The 18,821-nt window shown below is 38.7% G+C and overlaps 2 protein-coding genes across 2 annotated transcripts; both read right to left on the reverse strand.

Moving 5' to 3' along the window:
* Positions 1–3: 3 nt before the first annotated feature.
* LOC139626390 (collagen alpha-1(I) chain-like) lies at positions 4–9,208 on the reverse strand. Its single transcript, XM_071486705.1, has 28 exons — positions 9,197–9,208; positions 8,992–9,099; positions 8,838–8,891; positions 8,686–8,739; positions 8,278–8,322; positions 8,130–8,183; positions 7,847–7,891; positions 7,603–7,656; positions 7,117–7,170; positions 6,981–7,034; positions 6,687–6,740; positions 6,466–6,519; positions 6,263–6,307; positions 6,059–6,103; positions 5,202–5,309; positions 3,835–3,888; positions 3,646–3,699; positions 3,418–3,471; positions 3,124–3,231; positions 2,778–2,831; positions 2,513–2,620; positions 2,266–2,316; positions 1,868–1,921; positions 1,691–1,744; positions 1,513–1,566; positions 1,247–1,354; positions 1,021–1,074; positions 4–180 (listed from the first exon to the last, which is right to left on the reverse strand). The coding sequence occupies exons 1-28, from the start codon at positions 9,206–9,208 to the stop codon at positions 4–6; spliced, it is 1,824 nt and encodes a 607-aa protein (XP_071342806.1).
* On the reverse strand, positions 9,200–15,363 carry LOC139627123 (collagen alpha-1(IX) chain-like). The gene is made up of 18 exons (XM_071487807.1): positions 15,129–15,363; positions 14,305–14,424; positions 13,855–13,893; positions 13,529–13,582; positions 13,345–13,398; positions 12,008–12,115; positions 11,847–11,892; positions 11,504–11,557; positions 11,375–11,419; positions 10,797–10,850; positions 10,638–10,682; positions 10,463–10,516; positions 10,335–10,379; positions 10,174–10,227; positions 9,750–9,794; positions 9,600–9,653; positions 9,459–9,495; positions 9,200–9,250 (listed from the first exon to the last, which is right to left on the reverse strand). Exons 1-18 carry the CDS (start codon positions 15,248–15,250, stop codon positions 9,243–9,245), a joined length of 1,038 nt encoding a protein of 345 aa, XP_071343908.1. The 5' UTR covers positions 15,251–15,363; the 3' UTR covers positions 9,200–9,242.
* Positions 15,364–18,821: the final 3,458 nt, after the last annotated feature.

Consider the following 18,821-nt stretch of genomic DNA (forward strand, 5'->3'; position numbering starts at 1 on the left):
GATTTATTTTATTTTTTTATTATAATGTAATTTTAATTCTTGAAATGAGCAGTAGTTTCCAATGGCAGTAATGGATTTATATATAAATATATGAATTTTAAAGTATCTATTGGAAGGGATACTTGCAGGTTTTCCAGGTCTTCCAGTAGGTCCTGGTCTTCCTGGAGGGCCTTCAGCTCCCTGCAAACCAGATTTCATTAGAAAAACAAAAATTTGACTTTTTGTTATGCCTCTGTGCCGGCAAAGCCAGGGCCGAAGCTATTATGTTTCCTGGTTTTCTGTCTGTCTGTCCTATTTTCATAAATGCACTATCTCAGTACCACCTTGAGGGAATCCCTTCAAATTTGCTACAAATGCCCACTTGGACTCAAGGATGAACTTAGATTTTGGTGGCAAAGATCAAAGTTCAAGGTCATGGTGACCTCACATTAATATGAATGTAATATATTTGGAACACTCAGAGGGAATTTCATTACATCTGACACAAACAGTCACTTGGACTCGAGGATGAATCGATTTAAATTTGGTGATCAAAGGCCAAAAGTGAAGGTCCCTGTGACCCAACACGTTTTTGGCCACAACTCACAAATTCATACACTAATTATGACCCAATCTAACACAAAAGTCTAAAAGGATAAAATGATGGAGTAATGACATTTTATATCTAAAGGGTCAAAGGTCAACGTCACTGTGACATCATAATGTTCCGCAAAAACATGTCTGGCCATTATTCACTGCTGTAACTCAGGAAGGGGAGATTATGACCATAGAAGCAACTTGGCTGGTTGGTGGAGGCAGAAGTCAATGATGCTGATCAGTAGAGCTTCCGTTAAAAAGGGTTTTGTTCCTATGAAGATATGCTAATTAAAGTACTATATAAAATATGTATATTTTTTGTATATATATTTTGTTTTGTTCTTCTATTCGAGAGATAATGAAGTGAAATTAATTCAATTACCACAAAAGTATTTTTTTTAATTTGCATTGTGGAATCTGGATCAGAGCAATCATAAAACTCACAGTTTTTCCAGTGCCCCCCTTGTTCCCTTTCCTTCCAGACTGGGCTCTTTTTCCCTTTATAAAGACAGTGACAGGAAATAAATGTCAGGATTGAGCTGCTGATAAGCATCAAAAATACAACTTGTCAGGTGAACAGTCAGGTAGACAGTTTCTCCATTATGATAACTTTAGAAAATACAGTTTCTGCTTTATATTTCATCTGAGCTGAGCACTGGCTTCCTTTTACCTTTGGCCCCTGAATTCCTTTAGTTCCTGGAAGCCCAGGTGGACCAGCCGGTCCAGATCGACCTTTAGCACCTGGAGAGCCAATAAACCCCATCTTCCCTGGTGTGCCCTAAGAAATACAGTCACGTTCTTTAAATTATACAACAAGTAAAGTAAAGATTTATAAAACTGATAAAATATCACATCATTTAGTAACACTTAACGGTCTAATTACAAAGGCTGAGAAATGCGCACCCAGTCCTTGAGAATTCAAATAAACTATTTTACCACTGTGCCTCGTGTCCCTGACTCTCCTTTCGGACCTTTTTGACCTCTTATGCCCTAGGAAATACAGAGGGTTATACAAACATATTGCGTCACTGTGGTTACATCTTCAAGCACACCATTAAATATGCTTGACCAGATTAATGATGCCCACAGGCTGCAACAGATAATGAAATCCCACCATGTCTCCTTTGATGCCTGGAAGACCGGGTTTTCCCTTCTCACCATGACTGCCCTGAATGGCACAAACACAAGGCAGAGACAGCATTAAATATCAATTAACACCTATAAATAGACAGTTCAAACTTATCAGTGAGCGCATTTCACTGCATCAGAATAAATGAATGTCACATTATACCTTTAGTCCAGGAATTCCAGTTTTGCCATCGACACCTTTGTTGCCTGGCAAACCCTATCAAAACACAGGAATTTATACTGTGTATCCTATTTTGTAAAGTTTTATTTTAGAATATTAAGCATTAATCCAATAATGAAACATAGTCCAGGTCACAGCTGAAGTCAAGCCACTGTTTTGTATTTCTATTTGTTTGACACAAATCATATTTACATCTTGTAGGGCTTAACATACATACTTAAAATACATGACAGTGTTGCCTGTATGTAACTAAGTTGTAACTTTCAACCCATCAGAGTCCACACAGCCATTTTACACTGTCATAAGACATTTAGTGTGGAGCTTTTCTCAAATATTAGAAGTAATAATAGTCAATAAATGACATGTTAAATCAAACATACTGGTGTTGATGGTCCGATTTGTCCAGGAGGACCTATATTACCAGGGGGGCCCTGAAATGAGAGGAAATAAACCTACAGTGTTTAATTACAGCTGTGTAATATTCAAACAGGTTCACACATTTATACATCTCTTGTAAATAACATAAACATCACATGATGCACATCATGATGGAAGGATTGATGTAAATTGACCACATACAGAATTTTGACATCATTTACAATCAAAAAATCCAGCAGTGTTACGAACAGTTTGGCCCCGGAGCCCCCTCTGCCCTTTGACTCCTGCTGCCCCAGTGTTTCCCCCTGGTCCAAACTGTCCAGGCATGCCTGAAGGACCTCTGGTGCCTGGCTCACCCTGTGAAAGCATCGTCATTGTCATCATCATCAGAAATTTTGTGCCAGAACTTCAACATTAACTTGACATTATCCACCACTCACATTAACGATAATGTAATTTCTAACGTAATGTCCTTCATCATTGTTTCTACCAGTTTTAAACTTATGTGACTGACCTTGAGCCCTGGAACCCCCTGTTTTCCTCTGTCTCCTGGTGCACCTCTGTATCCCTGTAGGCAGAATGGAGAGGGCAACAGGAACACAGTGTCTCAATTTAATATACACATCAAAAATATTCAGCACACTCCAGTCCATCTCAGAAGTTCATATTAATATTTTACAGATCAGTGGCTGTAAGGCTGCCTGAATTTTGGATTTTGAGGATTCTTAAGATGAATTTTCAGAGCAGAAAGAGACAAGAAGATTTAAAGATGCATTTAACATTGCCCTGAGTAAAAAACCTTGTAGAATGAAACTCAAAGGTAATACAATTTTAATGAAAGCAATTTAACTGTTACTCACCTGTTTCCCTGGTGGGCCTTTTGTTCCCTGTGGCCCTCGATTGCCTCTGTCACCTTCAGCTCCCTTTGCTCCTTTCTGCCCAGGAGTTCCAGAGTTCCCCTTATCACCCTGTAGTTTCAGTAAGACAATTGAATTAAAATGTTTTTTGTTTTTTTTAAAATTATATTTAATCTCCATGCAGGGTGTGTGCAACTGGTGCTGCGTTTTCAATTTGTACTGATTGTAGTGACCTCAAAGGTCAAGGTTTTTCAGTTTTGAAAAATACGTCACATTTACAAACTGACATTTACTCACAGATATGCCTTTTTGTCCAGCTGGGCCCTTAGGTCCCCTAAGTCCAACTGGACCCTAAACACAAAAGCAACATTGTTATGGATGTATATTCATACAGTCAAAGCTATAGACTGCATAGGCCTCTAACCCTGTGGTTTTAGAAAATGTGACATTTTAGTGTCTTTTCATTAAGTTAAAAGAAAAAAGATAAAAATAAAATCTGTGAGCAACACAATCTAATCAATCTACCTCCTCACCATCGAGACCAGCAGCTCCCTCCTGCCCCAAAGTCCCTGTTGATCCCTGAAAATACAACATGTAGAGACAAATAGAGGCAACTGAGTAATGAATTAATAAATGACTACACAGACCACTCCAAGAATAAGCTACTGATGCATTTAAACAGACAAAAAGTGCTAAGAAGCAGAAAAACCTAACCTTATCTCCTTTGACACCAGCTGCTCCAGTTGGTCCTTGGGGCCCATCTTTACCCTAAATGTAGAGAGAATAAAGCAATGATTGCCCAAAAAAAGATTGATGCACTTCATATGCCTGTCCTACTACATACTCGCAAAGTCCCCTGAAGGAAGACAGGAAGCTCGACAGCAAATTCATCTCAGTGAGCTTTTTGCTTGGAACAGTGACTTCCAGTTTTGTTTGTCTTAAAATTAATTTGAATCTGTATTTCACTTCAATTACGGCTTATTATTCATATTTCATTTATGTGATCTGTATCATATGCAAAAATGGTTCTATCATTTGATACACAGGGAACTGAGCCCTGAATACAGCTCTGGTTATGCTAAGACCCACATCTGAAGTACAGTTTGTCACCAGAGACACGTCTATCAATACAGACAAAATCTATATACTGCATATATAATGTGTCCACTAAGACATATTTTTAAATATATTGATGACGAGGAAAATTAATTTGCCTACACAACTATAAAATCAAATATCCCCCTAAAATCCTAATGACGTCTGAGTGATTCTGATAAGACTCCTGGCAAGTTTCAATTTTTCAGAGTTGATATACGATACTGACTAATCTTAAATCTTGCAATGTAGCATTTTTAAACTTCCTAAAAAAAGCTCAGATGCAATCAGAATGACACTTTTGTCTCGAAGTACCAGCATAAGCTATGACGCCATGGATCATCACCCTGGCACTAGACCTGGTGACACCAGACTTGACCTGGTGACTAACCCACAGAGGAAGATGGAAAACTCTTGTGTCATGCCAAACTAGAAAGAAAGAAACTTTTTGTTTGCTCATCGTTTCAAGTTTCTGTCAGCAGCTGTCATAAGAGGTCTACTGAGGTCAACAGATAAGCAAAACTCAAAACAAATGAGTGTTAAAAGATAATATTTGTTATGGCTGATATTTTGACTTGTTGAACAGAAGTGTGACTAAGAAGAGCCAGTCCAGACCAGTGCTAGAGCATGCTGACTCATTGTTGACATGGCCTAATGCAACAGATGACAGTAACATAGCCATCATTGATGTTATCAGTGTCTGTGCACCCTGTGCTCCACAGGGTGTTCATGCTTGACAGCATAGGTAGTATAGGTGGAGTTAACCACAGGAAATCAGTGCCTAATCATTATGGACAGTTATATCTTAGATTTTGTTTTCTTTCATTCTTAAGCCTACATCCTGATCTTTAATTCTTCTGGTGGTTACAACGATACAAATCATTTCTCTACTGTAAGTTCATGTAAATCACAGTTAGGCTACAGTGAAATGTAAAACAGAAACTTAAGATCAGACAAAAAAAAAAAAAGAATAAAAATAAACTTACTGGGTAACCTGTAACTCCATGAGGGCCAACTGGACCTTGTGGCCCCTGGTCACCTAAAAGGCCACGGGGCCCAATCTCACCCCATGGTCCAATGTTACCCTGAATTCCCTGGAGGAAAATATATGTATTCATAAAACAGACAAAAATGATTAAAAGAAACTTTTGTGCATTAACACAAATTTCTAGTCAAGTGAAGTTTAGTTTAGGTTTAGGGTTAGGCAATGAAAAAAATGTTTCAGTGGGTTCACAACAAAACCGAGGCTTACTGGGAGGACAACCTTCACAAAAACCTTAACACAAAAGGGAAAATATTGTACAGACCAAGCTTATAGGCTAAGGCTGTAGAGAACTTAACAGTCACATTACACAAAATCATCTGCATAGAAGTGGAATGAAGTGTAGCTAAAGTTACAAAAAGGCTATTAGAAGCAGCATAAAGCAGTCAATGGTCAACTCAACACAATAAGTGGTATGTAGAGTATTTGTATTTTTTGGTGCAATCATATCTCAAGACTAACAATAAATGGACTAAGTACCAGACTGACTGGGAGTTGAAGGTGCAAAGATATGAGAGAAAACCTCCTGAAAAAGCTATTTATGAAGACAGCTCAATGTCTATCTCTCTGAAAAGACATTTTAAACCAAGCACAACAAATATGCATTACATGTTGAATTTATTTGCATTTTATGCTCAAATTAGCTGATAGAAAGGAAGGAATCTGTTTTCCTTTTAATTGTATACAGCCTAATGTGCTTCTGTAAGAGGGGTGAGTAGCAGAAAGACCTTCACACAATGTCAATGCAAAATTTATTAAAGTCAACCGCATTTTTCATTAAGAGACTTGAAATCATCTTACAGGAGGTCCTCTGTATCCCCGTGGTCCAGACATGCCCACCTCACCCTAAAGCACAGCAAGACACAAATGTTAGTAAAAAGCCTGGAAAAGCACTTAAGCACTTACACTTGATAAACAGTGCATTGATAAAGGAATGGTATAAAGTTGCACTAAAACCGTATAAATGGTGACAGTGGAGTTGAAACCAGAAAATAATTAACTTACTGGGGGGCCTTGTTTTCCCCTTGGTCCTTCCTTGCCTCTCATACCCTTCACAACAAGGTCAACACCACATTAAATTGAAATGTAAAATGTATATCATGAGTAGGCAACCAATATGACTGGCATGACAGAATGATGCACACTGATGGACATACAGAATAATGTGCAAACACTGACTTAATACAATGCCTTGAAATTACTCATACCTTAAGTCCTTCACCCCCTGGAAGTCCGCTGGGGCCTACTTTACCTTTAACCCCCTAAAGTAGACCAACAGTCCTTTAATCTCAGCACCATTATGACTACAATTAAAATATCACAATCAGTGTATTATAAATTATACTATGTCTTGTCAAATCTTATTTTTTTCAGAATACGCTGCACTGTAACATACTAAGAAACCATGTTGTGATAGTGTGTAACTTACTCTCTCTCCTGGCTTTCCTGGTTTCCCCTTCATTCCTCTACTCCCAGCTTCCCCCTGTTGATTGGCACAAATGTAAAGCTAAATGAATTAACATCTCCCATCCACACCTCATCCTGATTAAAATACTGAGCGGCATACAAGAATGTGGTGGTACCCCAAAACCTCGCATGAATAACTACCTATTACCTCCCTTTGACTACTCCTACTTGGGCTAGATAGATAAGTGGTCGTATCTCATCTAATCAAATAAGAGTAGGAAAAAAAATCACATTTCTATGATGATAAATGACTTACACTCTTCCCTACATGCCCTTGGAGACCAGGAAGTCCTGTCTTTCCAGGTAATCCCTGTGGAAGATATTTTCCAGAGTGTCAGATTTGTGAGAGAATTTACTCATTCAACGGTTATTATAAAGAGTTAAAAACTCACTTTTGGTCCTGGAGGTCCAGTATCTCCATTCATTCCATTTGTACCAATGGGGCCCTGATGGAAAGATGATATTAGTTCATCATAAATCTTTCTATATCCTGGTAACTCCCTCAAATTCATTTCTGAGAAATGTAGACCATTATCTTAACTAAGAAAATACATATACAATACAGTCGCAGTCATCTGTATTTTTAGAAACTGTTTGTAGTTTTATACAAATTTCCATGAACACCAGACACATAGCATAAACCAAAAACATATAATTTACACAATCTCTTCACGGATGTGGAAAAATCAGTCCAGAGTGCACAACATTTAGTAGAGAGGCCTCTGTAGTTTATGCAGCTACATGCAAATGAATGTTTATGCAAATGCCGCCATGACAACATTTGCATAAACATGGTGTTTAGGAACTCTAGCAGGTGATGGGTGTTTGGACAAAGTTAGAAATATGAATGTTAACTTATTGATGGTGGCCAGTCGTACCAGGGCTCCAAGAGTTCCATCTGGTCCCCTGTTTCCCATATGACCTTGAAACCCCTAAAATGGGATATATACAGATATTGTGATGATGATCTTTTGGCAGTGTTTTTTTCTATTTTGGCATGAAAGGTCACATGACATTCACTTGCCTATGCTTAAACGTACAAAAAGAGAATCATTCTTGAGGTATTAGTCTTAGTTGCTCATAATTTTCTCTGGTGTAGTATAAATACTTAGGTGTGATCACCTTCAGGCCTTTAGGTCCAGTCACCCCTGGGACTCCAGGCTTTCCCTATGGAAACAGTTTATACACATACAAACAGAAATTAAATTAAAGTAAATTGACATGTAGAGTCAACAATCTACAAATACAATGACAACAATATATATAACAGTTTCCAGTCCATTTTAAACTGTTAATAAAAGTCCTTAAATTGCAAACGTTAAAAAAAAAAAAAATAGTGAATGTATTTTTGGACTGAACACTGCAGTCACATAAAGACAGTATAGGAAGAGTACCACATGGGAACCTTAATACCAGGTTCTCCTTCATGTCCTCTCTCTCCAGATTTTCCCATCGCTCCCTGCAAACACAAAACACAACAATCATCATTAGTATGGGTTCAGTAAAATGATCAGCATCTAGTATAAACTTATCCTCCACTCATTCAAACTCACAATGGGACCAGGCAATCCTGAAAATCCTGATCGACCTTCTCGACCCTTCAATAGAAAAAATGACCATAGTTAATTAGGATTTCATTTTGTTGCTAGAAATAGAAATAAAAGTGACAGACAGCATCAGCTCAGACACTGCCAGTTTTAAAAAGAAGGACTGACACCTGTGGTGATTTGCGTGTAATAGCAGCACTTTGTGTGGTTGACTTTTTTCCACTTGTATTCAATTTCTGGTGCCAAGTTAGACTTAAAAAAATTCCCTCACTGTCACAGCAATGACAAATTAATGTGGTGTGAGCACTGTATATACTCTACACATACTATTGACCTAAAGAAAAATATGGCTTTTGTTAATTTTGGATTTATTCCACATAACTGAATCCATTCAGCATCCATCTATGTACCCACCTTATCACCACGAGGTCCAGGAGCTCCTTGAATACCACTTGGCCCTCGTTCTCCCTAAAAAAACATACGTGCGTATACACAATAGCAAAATAATATACTTTTCAATAGAAAAAACTTTCTAGGTGTGATTTTAACAACTGTCTCAAACATACCTTTGGTCCATCTTTTCCCTGCTCCCCTTGCTCCCCCATTATGCCATCAAACCCCTACAATAATGGAGGCACATACAAAACAAAACTTGATAATTACAGTTGCTATATCATCTTCAGTGAACATGTATTTGTTAATTTGGTTTATTTCACTCACACTGGGTCCAGGAGGTCCTGGTGGCCCTGTTGGTCCTCCAAGTCCCTCAAATCCTGATGGGCCTTTACGCCCCTTTAATCCTCGTTTACCTGGAGGCCCTGGAGGCCCCTGTACACACACACACAAGACACTGAAAAGATTCACTGATCTGGTCAGGAACAGATCAAAAACCAACTGAATAACTGACAGGATGGATCAAACTCACCAGGTCTCCCATAAACCCTGACTCACCCTTGTCACCTTTCTTAGCTTTAGCCCCCTGGTAGAAAAAGATGCACACACACACACACACACACACACACACACACACACACACACACACACATGCACATGATCAGTAGTTAGTACCCAGAAATATATCTTATAGTTATGTTACAATTCATTAAATATTGCTATAGATTTATAGATTATAAACATTTTAGCTGCTGTCAATATTGAAATTGCTTTAAGTAATCTTACGGGATCACCTGAGGGTCCAGGCTTTCCTGGATTCCCATTGGCCCCCTGTAATGAGAGAAAAACAATACAGTCAAACTCCAACATGACAAACTCATATCTTTTCTGATATAAATGTTGCCTCTGGAGAGGCTTTGACCCTGTTGTCTTACATTAAGTCCTGGTGGTCCAGGTTCTCCTATTGCTCCTTCATCTCCTGGATCACCCTGGTGAAACACACAGAAGTAACCCAAGAAATATAACAGCAATCCAATGCTGCATTAACATTTTTATTCCCAAATCTTTTCTTTAAGTGTACTTACAGGATCCCCTTTAGGACCATGAGGTCCATCTGGCCCTGGGTTTCCCTGAGAGAAAAAACACTGAGGTTGGTTTGTTTAATTCAAAATGTGTTGTTTTCATATGATAAATCTGTGAAATATGAATTCTGTTTTTATTTATGAAGAATGTTTACCAAAGGGACATCCACTATCTTTCATCTATCTACTTTTTCAAAACATTTCCATGAAGGTAAAGCACATCGTAAATTGGTCACAATTAAAGAACAAAATAGAAAAGTCACCTCCTACCCACCCGAATAATAGTTTTTTTCATGTATAACCTGAGACTTTTGTCTCATGTTCATGGCCAAATGACACAAATCAAATCCCCAGTCACTGTAAATGCGTCTGGTTACAGTAACACAGTGATTTTCTTTCTGAATCTGACCAAATGGTTTTGTTTTACCTGAGGGCCACGGACACCGGGAAACCCAACTGTTCCACTAGGACCTGGTTCTCCCTGAAGCAATACGTGTACATACAGGTTAGACATTTATTAAGGTAAGTAAATATCATAAGCTTATCATTATTTACTCTCTGTGAGAAAGAGTACATCTGGAAGTGTACCTGCAGTCCAGCTGGTCCTCTAGGACCCAATTCACCTTGATGACCCTGATAGCATAAAATATTGTTTTACAAATATCTTTTTATGAATCAATTTGGATTACAACTTGATTGACTAGTTGTTTACTTACTGGAGGCCCTTTAACTCCTAAGACACCTTTTAGTCCTCTGGGGCCCATTCTTCCCTGAGGAGAAGACAAATTAAAAGATGCTCTTCTAACTTTGTGGCTTGCATTGTTAAATCCAAACTAATGATTTGATCTAGTACAATGTATCTGCGTAAGCATGTTTTGTTTTATAACTCACAGGTGGGCCTGGTGGTCCACTAAAGCCCAGAGCTCCAATCTCTCCCTGAAAACAATAAAAAGCATCAATGATTATGGTCACGATGTCAACTATTTACATAGTTACTGTTATTTAAAGAGCTTTGGATGAGTGTCACCCAGTGGGCTACATGGCACTGACCAGCATCCCTGGTGGTCCTGGAAAACCAGGAGGACCCCTGGCTCCAGGTACTCCCTGAAAAAACAGGACCGTTCAATTGTTGCAGTGTAGCCATCTACTTTATAAGTCATCATTTTAGTCACTGCTTCGAAAACCATCAATAAAGGTTCTGTAGTACTGTTTCCCTCAGAACCAAGGAGCTGTTTAATAGAAGAGTGTACACACAGACGAGAAAGAATTTTTTTTTCTTTCTTGATTTTATGCATTCTACTATTAACTTATTTTTAACCATTTGTTTATTTCAATGTTATCATTTAAAAAATATTCTCTCATTTTACCTTCACCTTAACATGTTTTTATGTTCATTTTATGTTTTTTTCATGTGAAGATCTTGGTGCATGGAATTTCTTTGTTGTAAAGCAGCTGCATTTCTTGAATGAAAGGTTTATCGTTATTATTATTGTTATTTATAAATAAAAATAATCCTTTTCAGTTCAAGAAAAAGTTCTCATTTATTTGACGTTGGACTTCATAATGAGTTGATAATGATAGGACCTCCAGAAGGGCCAAGAGTAAAGAGTTAAGTAATCTGTACTTACTATGTAGCCAGGAAGCCCAACAAGGCCTCTGATTCCTTTGTTTCCCTGCAAGACACAGAAATTACAATTAAATATTGTAGCCCTCTACCCTGTAAAAAGACTCTGTGTGTGCTGGAGCCTGAATCAGACCTTATGTCCTTTTTGTCCTCTGTCTCCCTGTGGTCCAGCCTCTCCATGATAACCCTAAAGGCAGAAAAAATGGGATTTGATCAGCACATACATATAAAAAAGTGTGAAGTGGCTGCACAAAATAAAAAGCTGAATCCAACAATACTTAGACAGTTAAACAGGCAGACAGACAGACAGACAGATTGAGAGATAGATAGATAGATAGATAGATAGATAGATAGATAGATAGATAGATAGATAGATAGATAGATAGATAGATATGTATATACACATGTATACTTGGGTCTCCATAAATCTAACATCCCCATAACATTAGAAGTCCAGGCCACTCTTACCCACTCACCCAGCTCCCCTTTATTGCCCTTCTCTCCTCTGTAGCCTTTGGGACCCTATGGGATCAAGCACAAAGTGAATTTCTCAAGCTGCAACATAATTGCCCCGATGAGTCACAATTTCATGTCAGAGACAAACACACATCTTTTACATGTCTCTCAGAGGATTTACCTGTTCTCCAGGTAAGCCTGGAGGGCCTGGATGACCATCCTCTCCTGGGGTCCCGTCTCTTCCAGGTCGGCCTTGGGGACCTGGCAGGCCCTGTGGTCCAGGACTGCCCTGGAGCACAACACAACATTTAAAGTTAGTGCACACTTTAATTATATACTTGTTAATAGTGCATCTAGGGGTATTACTTTTTCATCTTCAAAACCTTGTTGTGCATGCTCGCTACCATTGTAACCCCTCAAAACCAGTAAGTACACCATAGCTACTACCCACAATTCTCATAATTCCACCCTAAAATATCTCAGCAACTACTTAATTACACCATGGCAACAACCATGTAAACCCAGCAACCACCTGACATAACCCTAGCAACCATCCAGGTCACTATAGCAATTACCTAATACACCATAACAACTACCCTGATACAGCCTATCCAGAATGCAAGGGTGTCTTGCTGATTTAATGAAAGCTGTCAAATAAATAAATGTAATGGAGAAGAAAGTGGAATATTTTCCTCTAAAATGTTGTGGAGTCTAAGTATAAAAAAAAAAAAAAAAGGAAATATTCAAGTAAAGTACAAGTACCTACAAATTGTACTTAAGTAGAGTACTTGGGGTAAATGTACTTAATAACGTTCCACCACTGCTAATACAATTACGTAGCCTTCAGCATACATGGATAATAATGCTGTTAATACCCAGGGGGTCTATTGTAAAGGCTAATATCAAAGGTATGTCCCCCAAACCCACACGAAACGATTAAAAAGAAAAATAAACTCTATATTAATGACAAAACGTATATCTTTACAACAAGTAATCCTCCATTGTCTCACTGCTCTTGACTGAGCACCAGTGTTTGCTAAAATTAGATAATATATGACATTTGATATCGGTAATGAAATGCCGAGCCAACATTAGAAATGAAAAGGAGCGCTAACAGCTAGCACTGGGGAGCTAAATTGTTACTTAAGGCAAAAGTTAGAAACCAGCTAACATTAGCATTCATTAGTAGATACTTGACACAATCTAATTGTAACTCTGAACGTATGAAAGTAAAGTGTATTAGAGGAGACACTGAACTAACGTTAAAGTTAAGAAATGGTATGGTCCTCTTTAAGGGTGTCTGAAATGATATTAGAAGAATATTCCAGACATGAATATGGGAAGTGTTTTGTTCTTACACGTTAGAAGGATATATAAATGCCCCCACCCCCCTGAACTGTTTATTTTTTACCTCTTTTGGGGGGGTCAGAGTCTTACTGAAGCAGATCAGCACATATGCTTGCAAACAAAACCTCACTGTAGACACTGATCAGGTGCAAGTAAAATAGAGATACTTACGATTTTCCCTTGAACTCCCTTTGGTCCTTGCTTCCCAGTAATTCCAGGCGGCCCCTAGAACACAAAATCAGCCACAGGAGTCCTTTTACAATTGATTTATATTTGGTATTGTCATGGTATGATAAAGTTTTTATTTGATTAAATCTGCCTTTTCAAGTAATCCATCACACTTTTGTCGACTTACAAGTGGCCCATCATCTCCAGGAGGTCCAAGAGCCCCTGGAGGCCCCTTAAGTTTCTGTAGATGAAAAAACACAATGTATTTTGCCTCACTCACGACATGTCTTCATGGTATACATGTACCAATATATATTCACTAATATTCATATATGTATGCATATTCATAGACATTTGGTCCTATTACTTATACACTGACTGTAAATAGGGTAAGTATGTTGTTGCAGTGATGATATGACAACAAAACACTGATCATTAAATATTATCACCAAAGAAATGGTTGCTTTGGGAAAAAAGGATTTCAAGTGCATTTGTTCTTAAAAAAACACCTACCGGCCAAGAAGACACCAACTTTTTGTAGATCTTCTTTTTCTGCAAAGAAACAACACAAAGATACCACAAGTGAGATTTTAACAGACTTGTAGTGAAAATAATACAATTTCAGAACAATAATCCAGGAATAACGCAGCACTAGAAATGTAATTATGTCCTTGAAAACATGTAACTATGTCATAAAACATGTATCTGAACTGGCAAGTGTTATATTAATGTTATTAAATTAATGTTATAACACACTTATCTGGTATGTAGGATATTACATGTAATAATACTAATAATAATTATGGTAGATGCAATTAATGTTCATTTACTTGTAATAGTACAGATATTACATGTCCATATTCATACTATTCATATGATTATATATTTATATGTATTCATAAATTCAAGTGTGTAGCACAGTGGGAATCAGGTTAATAGTGTATAGCCATAACAACAGTTTACCTTGAAAGCCCCCCATTCTTCTTCAGAGGTTTTATATACAACAATGGCAGGCATCCCAGGAGGACCAATGGGGCCTCTGTATCCTGTCCGCCCGGTTCTGCCCATGACGCCTTGATAGCCCTGTGAGGACAAGAAATAATATATCTGTTTTAATTACATTATCTACAGTTTTGATCAGCACTGCCCAAAATAAGAATCTTTCTTATCAATTAGATAAAAAATTAGGCTGATGCTGTGTTATTTAGCAAAGCTGAAGTTGATTGATACCCAGCTGTGGTGTAGTTGGGCGGAAAAAAAGATACAATCTCAACGTAATAGGTGCCTACAAATGACAAAGATGAAATGACAGAGCTGCATGAGCAAAGCCTATTGATGTTATATTACTTTTTGGCCAGCTGACTAATGAATTTCACCTACTTCTTATCTGTAATATGGTTTAGAAAATTCTAAGAAAGTTGACACTAGCTTTCTTTACCAGCTACTGCCCTTTTTCTGAGCTTGTCTGCTGCTCACAGAATTACAGTAGGCCTATATGGGGCGGGGGGTGGGGGGGGGTGGGGGGGGTGGGGGGGGGGTGGGGGGGCTGGTGAGAGTAGTGCAAGTCAAGAATGCAGCCTACATTGTTTAAGACTGACAGGCGTCTGTAAGCCAAACAACAAGCTAAAAGAGGCTAAAGCTAGTAACAAGCTACATATGTACACAGAGTCAGGCGGTATGTTGGGCATCATCTGTTTATGAGCAACACATTTATATTACAACGAGCCATTTGATTAAAAGTTATTACAAAAGAAATAAATATAGTCTAGATGGAGTTTTATACATACTTTATCTCCTTTAGGTCCTGGTGGTCCTGGTAGTCCAGGTGTACCCTGCAAGCCCTGAAGGAAGAGTCAGGTGGAATAAATAGATCTGGATAAATGTCAAAAAATAATGTACAGTGATCCATTATGGTTTATTGATTAAATAAACCAAAATGGGACAAAAAAGAAGTTGAAACGTTTCAAAACAGATTTAACATTACCCTCCAGACAGAAGGTTATTATGTCTGGATTATGGTGAATCTATTGTTTCTTTTTTTCAGTAATGGGGTAAGAGTAAGGGGACTTTGCAAATATCTGGTACAAAAACAATGTATACAGTCTTTAGTCTGAGATACCAGAAGCTGGATCTCATAGTTCAGGTTTACAGTACTATAGTTTAGCCAGAGGAGGGAGACAGTGTATTTCATTGAAGAGTGCAACCCCCCTGTTTTACCGCAGATGGTAAACACACGCACACTTGCATGACTTTTCTAGGTGCCAGAATTGACACAGGTATATGTTGCCATCTCAGTCATCAAAGCAGCTCCACGCAAACTCAGTTTCATCAACCTCAAGGTCACGGCAGAAAATGTGTGAATAAAATCTGTGAATAAAACCTGATGTTTAAAGTATACCAAGACCTATAATGACACAAAATTACTTTGGATGTGATATTCAGGTTTGATTATTGGTAAGGAATATACATAGATACATAAATACTGCATACATAGACACTAAAAGTAAACAATGACTTACCCTTTGCCCTCTAATACCAGGTCTTAGTCCTTCCCCATGATATCTGACTGAGTATGTAGGCAGCTGATTGGCTGCTTTAACAGTCTGCTGTGGAGATTCAGTCTCTGATTGGACTACAGAGTCTTCATTGCTTGACTGGGAGGTCCAATCAAATGAAGATTGATTATATTCCCCAAAGACGTCAGTGTCGTCATCATAATTTTCTTTTTCCATCTCTGCATCTCTTTCCACTTCCTCCTCCACCTCTAAATCTATCTCATCTTCATCTGTCTCTCTGCCACTCCCCTCCTCTCCACCTGGAAGTTGTTGTTGTGGTGATGTGTCTGTTCCGGGTGAAACACTTTCAAACCTGTCTTCAATTTGTGTTTCTTCTTTAATCTCGCTGGCCGAAACATTACCCATCTCAGATGTAATGTCCCTGCTACTTAGTGCTTCTCTGCTTTGTAGTGTGGGAGTTATAACAGTGAGGTTTGGGGCTGGTTCTCTCTGAGGAGCAGCAAGGTCCTCTGTCATTGCTCCCTCTAGTGATATGTCTTCTTCTGTTGCTTTAAATGTTTCAAGGGAGGGGCTACTGACTACTGAAACTAGAGGTGTAACCATCGCTGGTGATGTCTCCTGTCTTGCCTCCCTTATTCCTCCTTCGGATGAAGGGGGCACCGTGGAAGCAACAAACCCTGATTCTGTGGTGGAACCTGAGATAATAGCAGATGTGATAGCAAACTCAGATATCTGTGGCCCCTCAGTGACAGATACTTCAGGATTTGACTTTTCTACATCTTCCCTAGCGGATCCTAATGTGACACCTGGAGCTGTGGGATTCACAGGTTGCATGTTTGGGCTTGAAATCGCCGTCTCAACACTTTCCACGACAGATGCCGCATTGCCTGTGGAGCCCTGCTTCGCTGCACCTGATGTCTGATGAACTCGTCCTGACTGCTGAGCAGTTTGAAGTGTGTTTACAAAAGGAGTCCTTATTATTATACTCGCTACTCTTCTCCACGGTTCCTTCACTGACCCTGATGTGTCCGGGTGTGACTTAGAAATCTGCTCATGTCCAGTCAGAGAGGGAGGCTGAGGTTCCTTAGCTCCACCTTGAACTGTTTCCTTACTCACAGTCTTTGGTTTGTCTTTTTCTCTGTTGGGTGCGCCTGTAGGCTCAGTGTTCATGCCAGTCTGGGTTTTCACGACAGCTTTGGTCCCTCCTCCCTCTGTGTCTAGAGCAGCATGTGACTTCAGAGGGGAGGTGCTGCTCACTGGATCCAGTCTAGGTGTGAGCTCAGTGAGACCGGCCTGCAGAGTTGTGTTTTGTGGGGAATTAACTGGTCTGGATGATACTCTAACACCAGGCTGAGCTGTCACCTCATCTATGGCTCCAACCTCCTAGAAAAGGTTTAAATAAGGAGAAACATTACACCATACCCTCAATTTGTATTGTGTTTGCTTAATAGTCTCTATTTTATAGTCTTTAGTGAGAATGACAGAGATTTCTTTTATCACTAAATTCTGTACTGGTTTGTAATTGCCATTATCCTCAGTCACATTACAGAATAGCTCTAAAACATTAATAAACAGCAGCATTAATAAATGGCCAAAGGACATTAACAAACTGACATTAACAGACATTACCTCCAAATTCAAAAGTTGAAATTACAGTTCAATATTCGGCTCTCTATGATGATGTGAAAAGAGTATGTTCAAAAATGTAAACAATCCATAGAAAAGTGCTTCTGGTGGAATCACACTCCAGTGTAAGATACAGTTACCGTCCAAAACAAATCAAGATTTTTATGATGCTGAACCTCTGAGACAGACAGGAATGGTGCTAACACATATGCTTTAACCAGGAGATTCCAGTGGATAAATATTATAAAGGACTATACATAAACACTTACATTTCAAATAATAATAATATTATTAATAATAATAATAATAATAATAATAATAATAATAATCTCAGGTAGAAGAGACTGTATTCAAGCTGCTAATTAAAGTGTGGAACATGTCTAGTTGTGAGGTTTATAATATCAGATGATAAAAACCCTACAGTTTAGACCAGTGTCTTGTATGGGACAGTAGTGTGTTGTTTGTACCTGTGTGTCTGTCAGAGCTGAGCATGTGCTGCTGTAATCTTGACAGTGCTGCTCAGCTGCTGTAGGATCTCCCAAGACAAAGATCATCTGCTGGATGATGCCCTGAACGCACCACAGACACACAAATACAGAAGGCAGAAGGTAACCAGAGTTTCATTCCAAACCTTCCTTGAATTTCATTTTTATGACAGTGGTCCGTCTGGATTGCTGTGTGCAATGGTTTCTTTTTTTTTATATCACCACTGGGGGGCAACACAGCCAAGTTATTCAGATCTGACAGGGAATTAAAGTTTGCATAACACTTCTGCAATTTTACACAGATTTGTGATACATACGTTTACATTTCAAGTACCATAAATTAGAGCTTGAAGAGTGAATAAGGGATTTTTCTTTTGGAATTGGAGTCTGCCTGGCTTCCACTCTCATTGGTCTTACTGAGCTATGGATCACATACCACAGCCATATTTTTTAGCCCTTTTCACCCAGAGTAAGTGGAGAAAAAAAAGAGAACTGGAGAGAGGAAAGGTAGCACGATTATGTACTTACCATTTCTTTTCTTTTTAAATCTTACTTATGGATGTATAAGAGGGATACTCTTGACTGTTTAACAGAACAAGCAAATAACTAAATAATTTACTGAACAGCTTTGCTAGTAGCTTAGCTACTCAAAGGCCAGGCCTCAGTTAGAATGAGGAGAAATGCAGATGTTAACCTGCATCACTGCTTCAGGGGATACTTGTTTCACTCTCGGGACTCACACTGAATCCTATTCGATCATAACTAATGTGAAAGCCCAACTCAAGAGTTTCTGTGGCTTAATACTTCTTTCAACAGGGTCACCATTTTAATGCAATGCTTAAAACAACAGTGA

Source organism: Trachinotus anak, unplaced genomic scaffold (genome assembly GCF_046630095.1).
Source record: "Trachinotus anak isolate AG129_WGS33_773 ecotype Australia unplaced genomic scaffold, CSIRO_AGI_Tana_v1 ptg000010l, whole genome shotgun sequence".
Taxonomy (NCBI): Eukaryota; Metazoa; Chordata; class Actinopteri; order Carangiformes; family Carangidae; genus Trachinotus; species Trachinotus anak.

What these genes read in the sequence shown, in the direction of transcription:
- LOC139626390 (XM_071486705.1), bottom strand. An exon ending in CTGGACCTCCAGGACCAAAA is followed by an intron (nt 7,035 to 7,116) that starts GTGAGTTTTTAA and finishes TATCTTCCACAG; the next exon opens with GGATTACCTGGAAAGACAGG. An exon ending in GGGGGCTCCGGGGCCAAACT is followed by an intron (nt 2,317 to 2,512) that starts GTTCGTAACACT and finishes CTCTCATTTCAG; the next exon opens with GGCCCCCCTGGTAATATAGG.
- LOC139627123 (XM_071487807.1), bottom strand. Translation starts at nt 15,250, where the DNA reads ATGGATCACTGTACATTATTTTTTGACATTTATCCAGATCTATTTATT. An exon ending in GAGGACAAAAAGGACATAAG is followed by an intron (nt 11,420 to 11,503) that starts GTCTGATTCAGG and finishes TGTGTCTTGCAG; the next exon opens with GGAAACAAAGGAATCAGAGG. An exon ending in GAGGACCAGCTGGACTGCAG is followed by an intron (nt 10,228 to 10,334) that starts GTACACTTCCAG and finishes GTATTGCTTCAG; the next exon opens with GGAGAACCAGGTCCTAGTGG.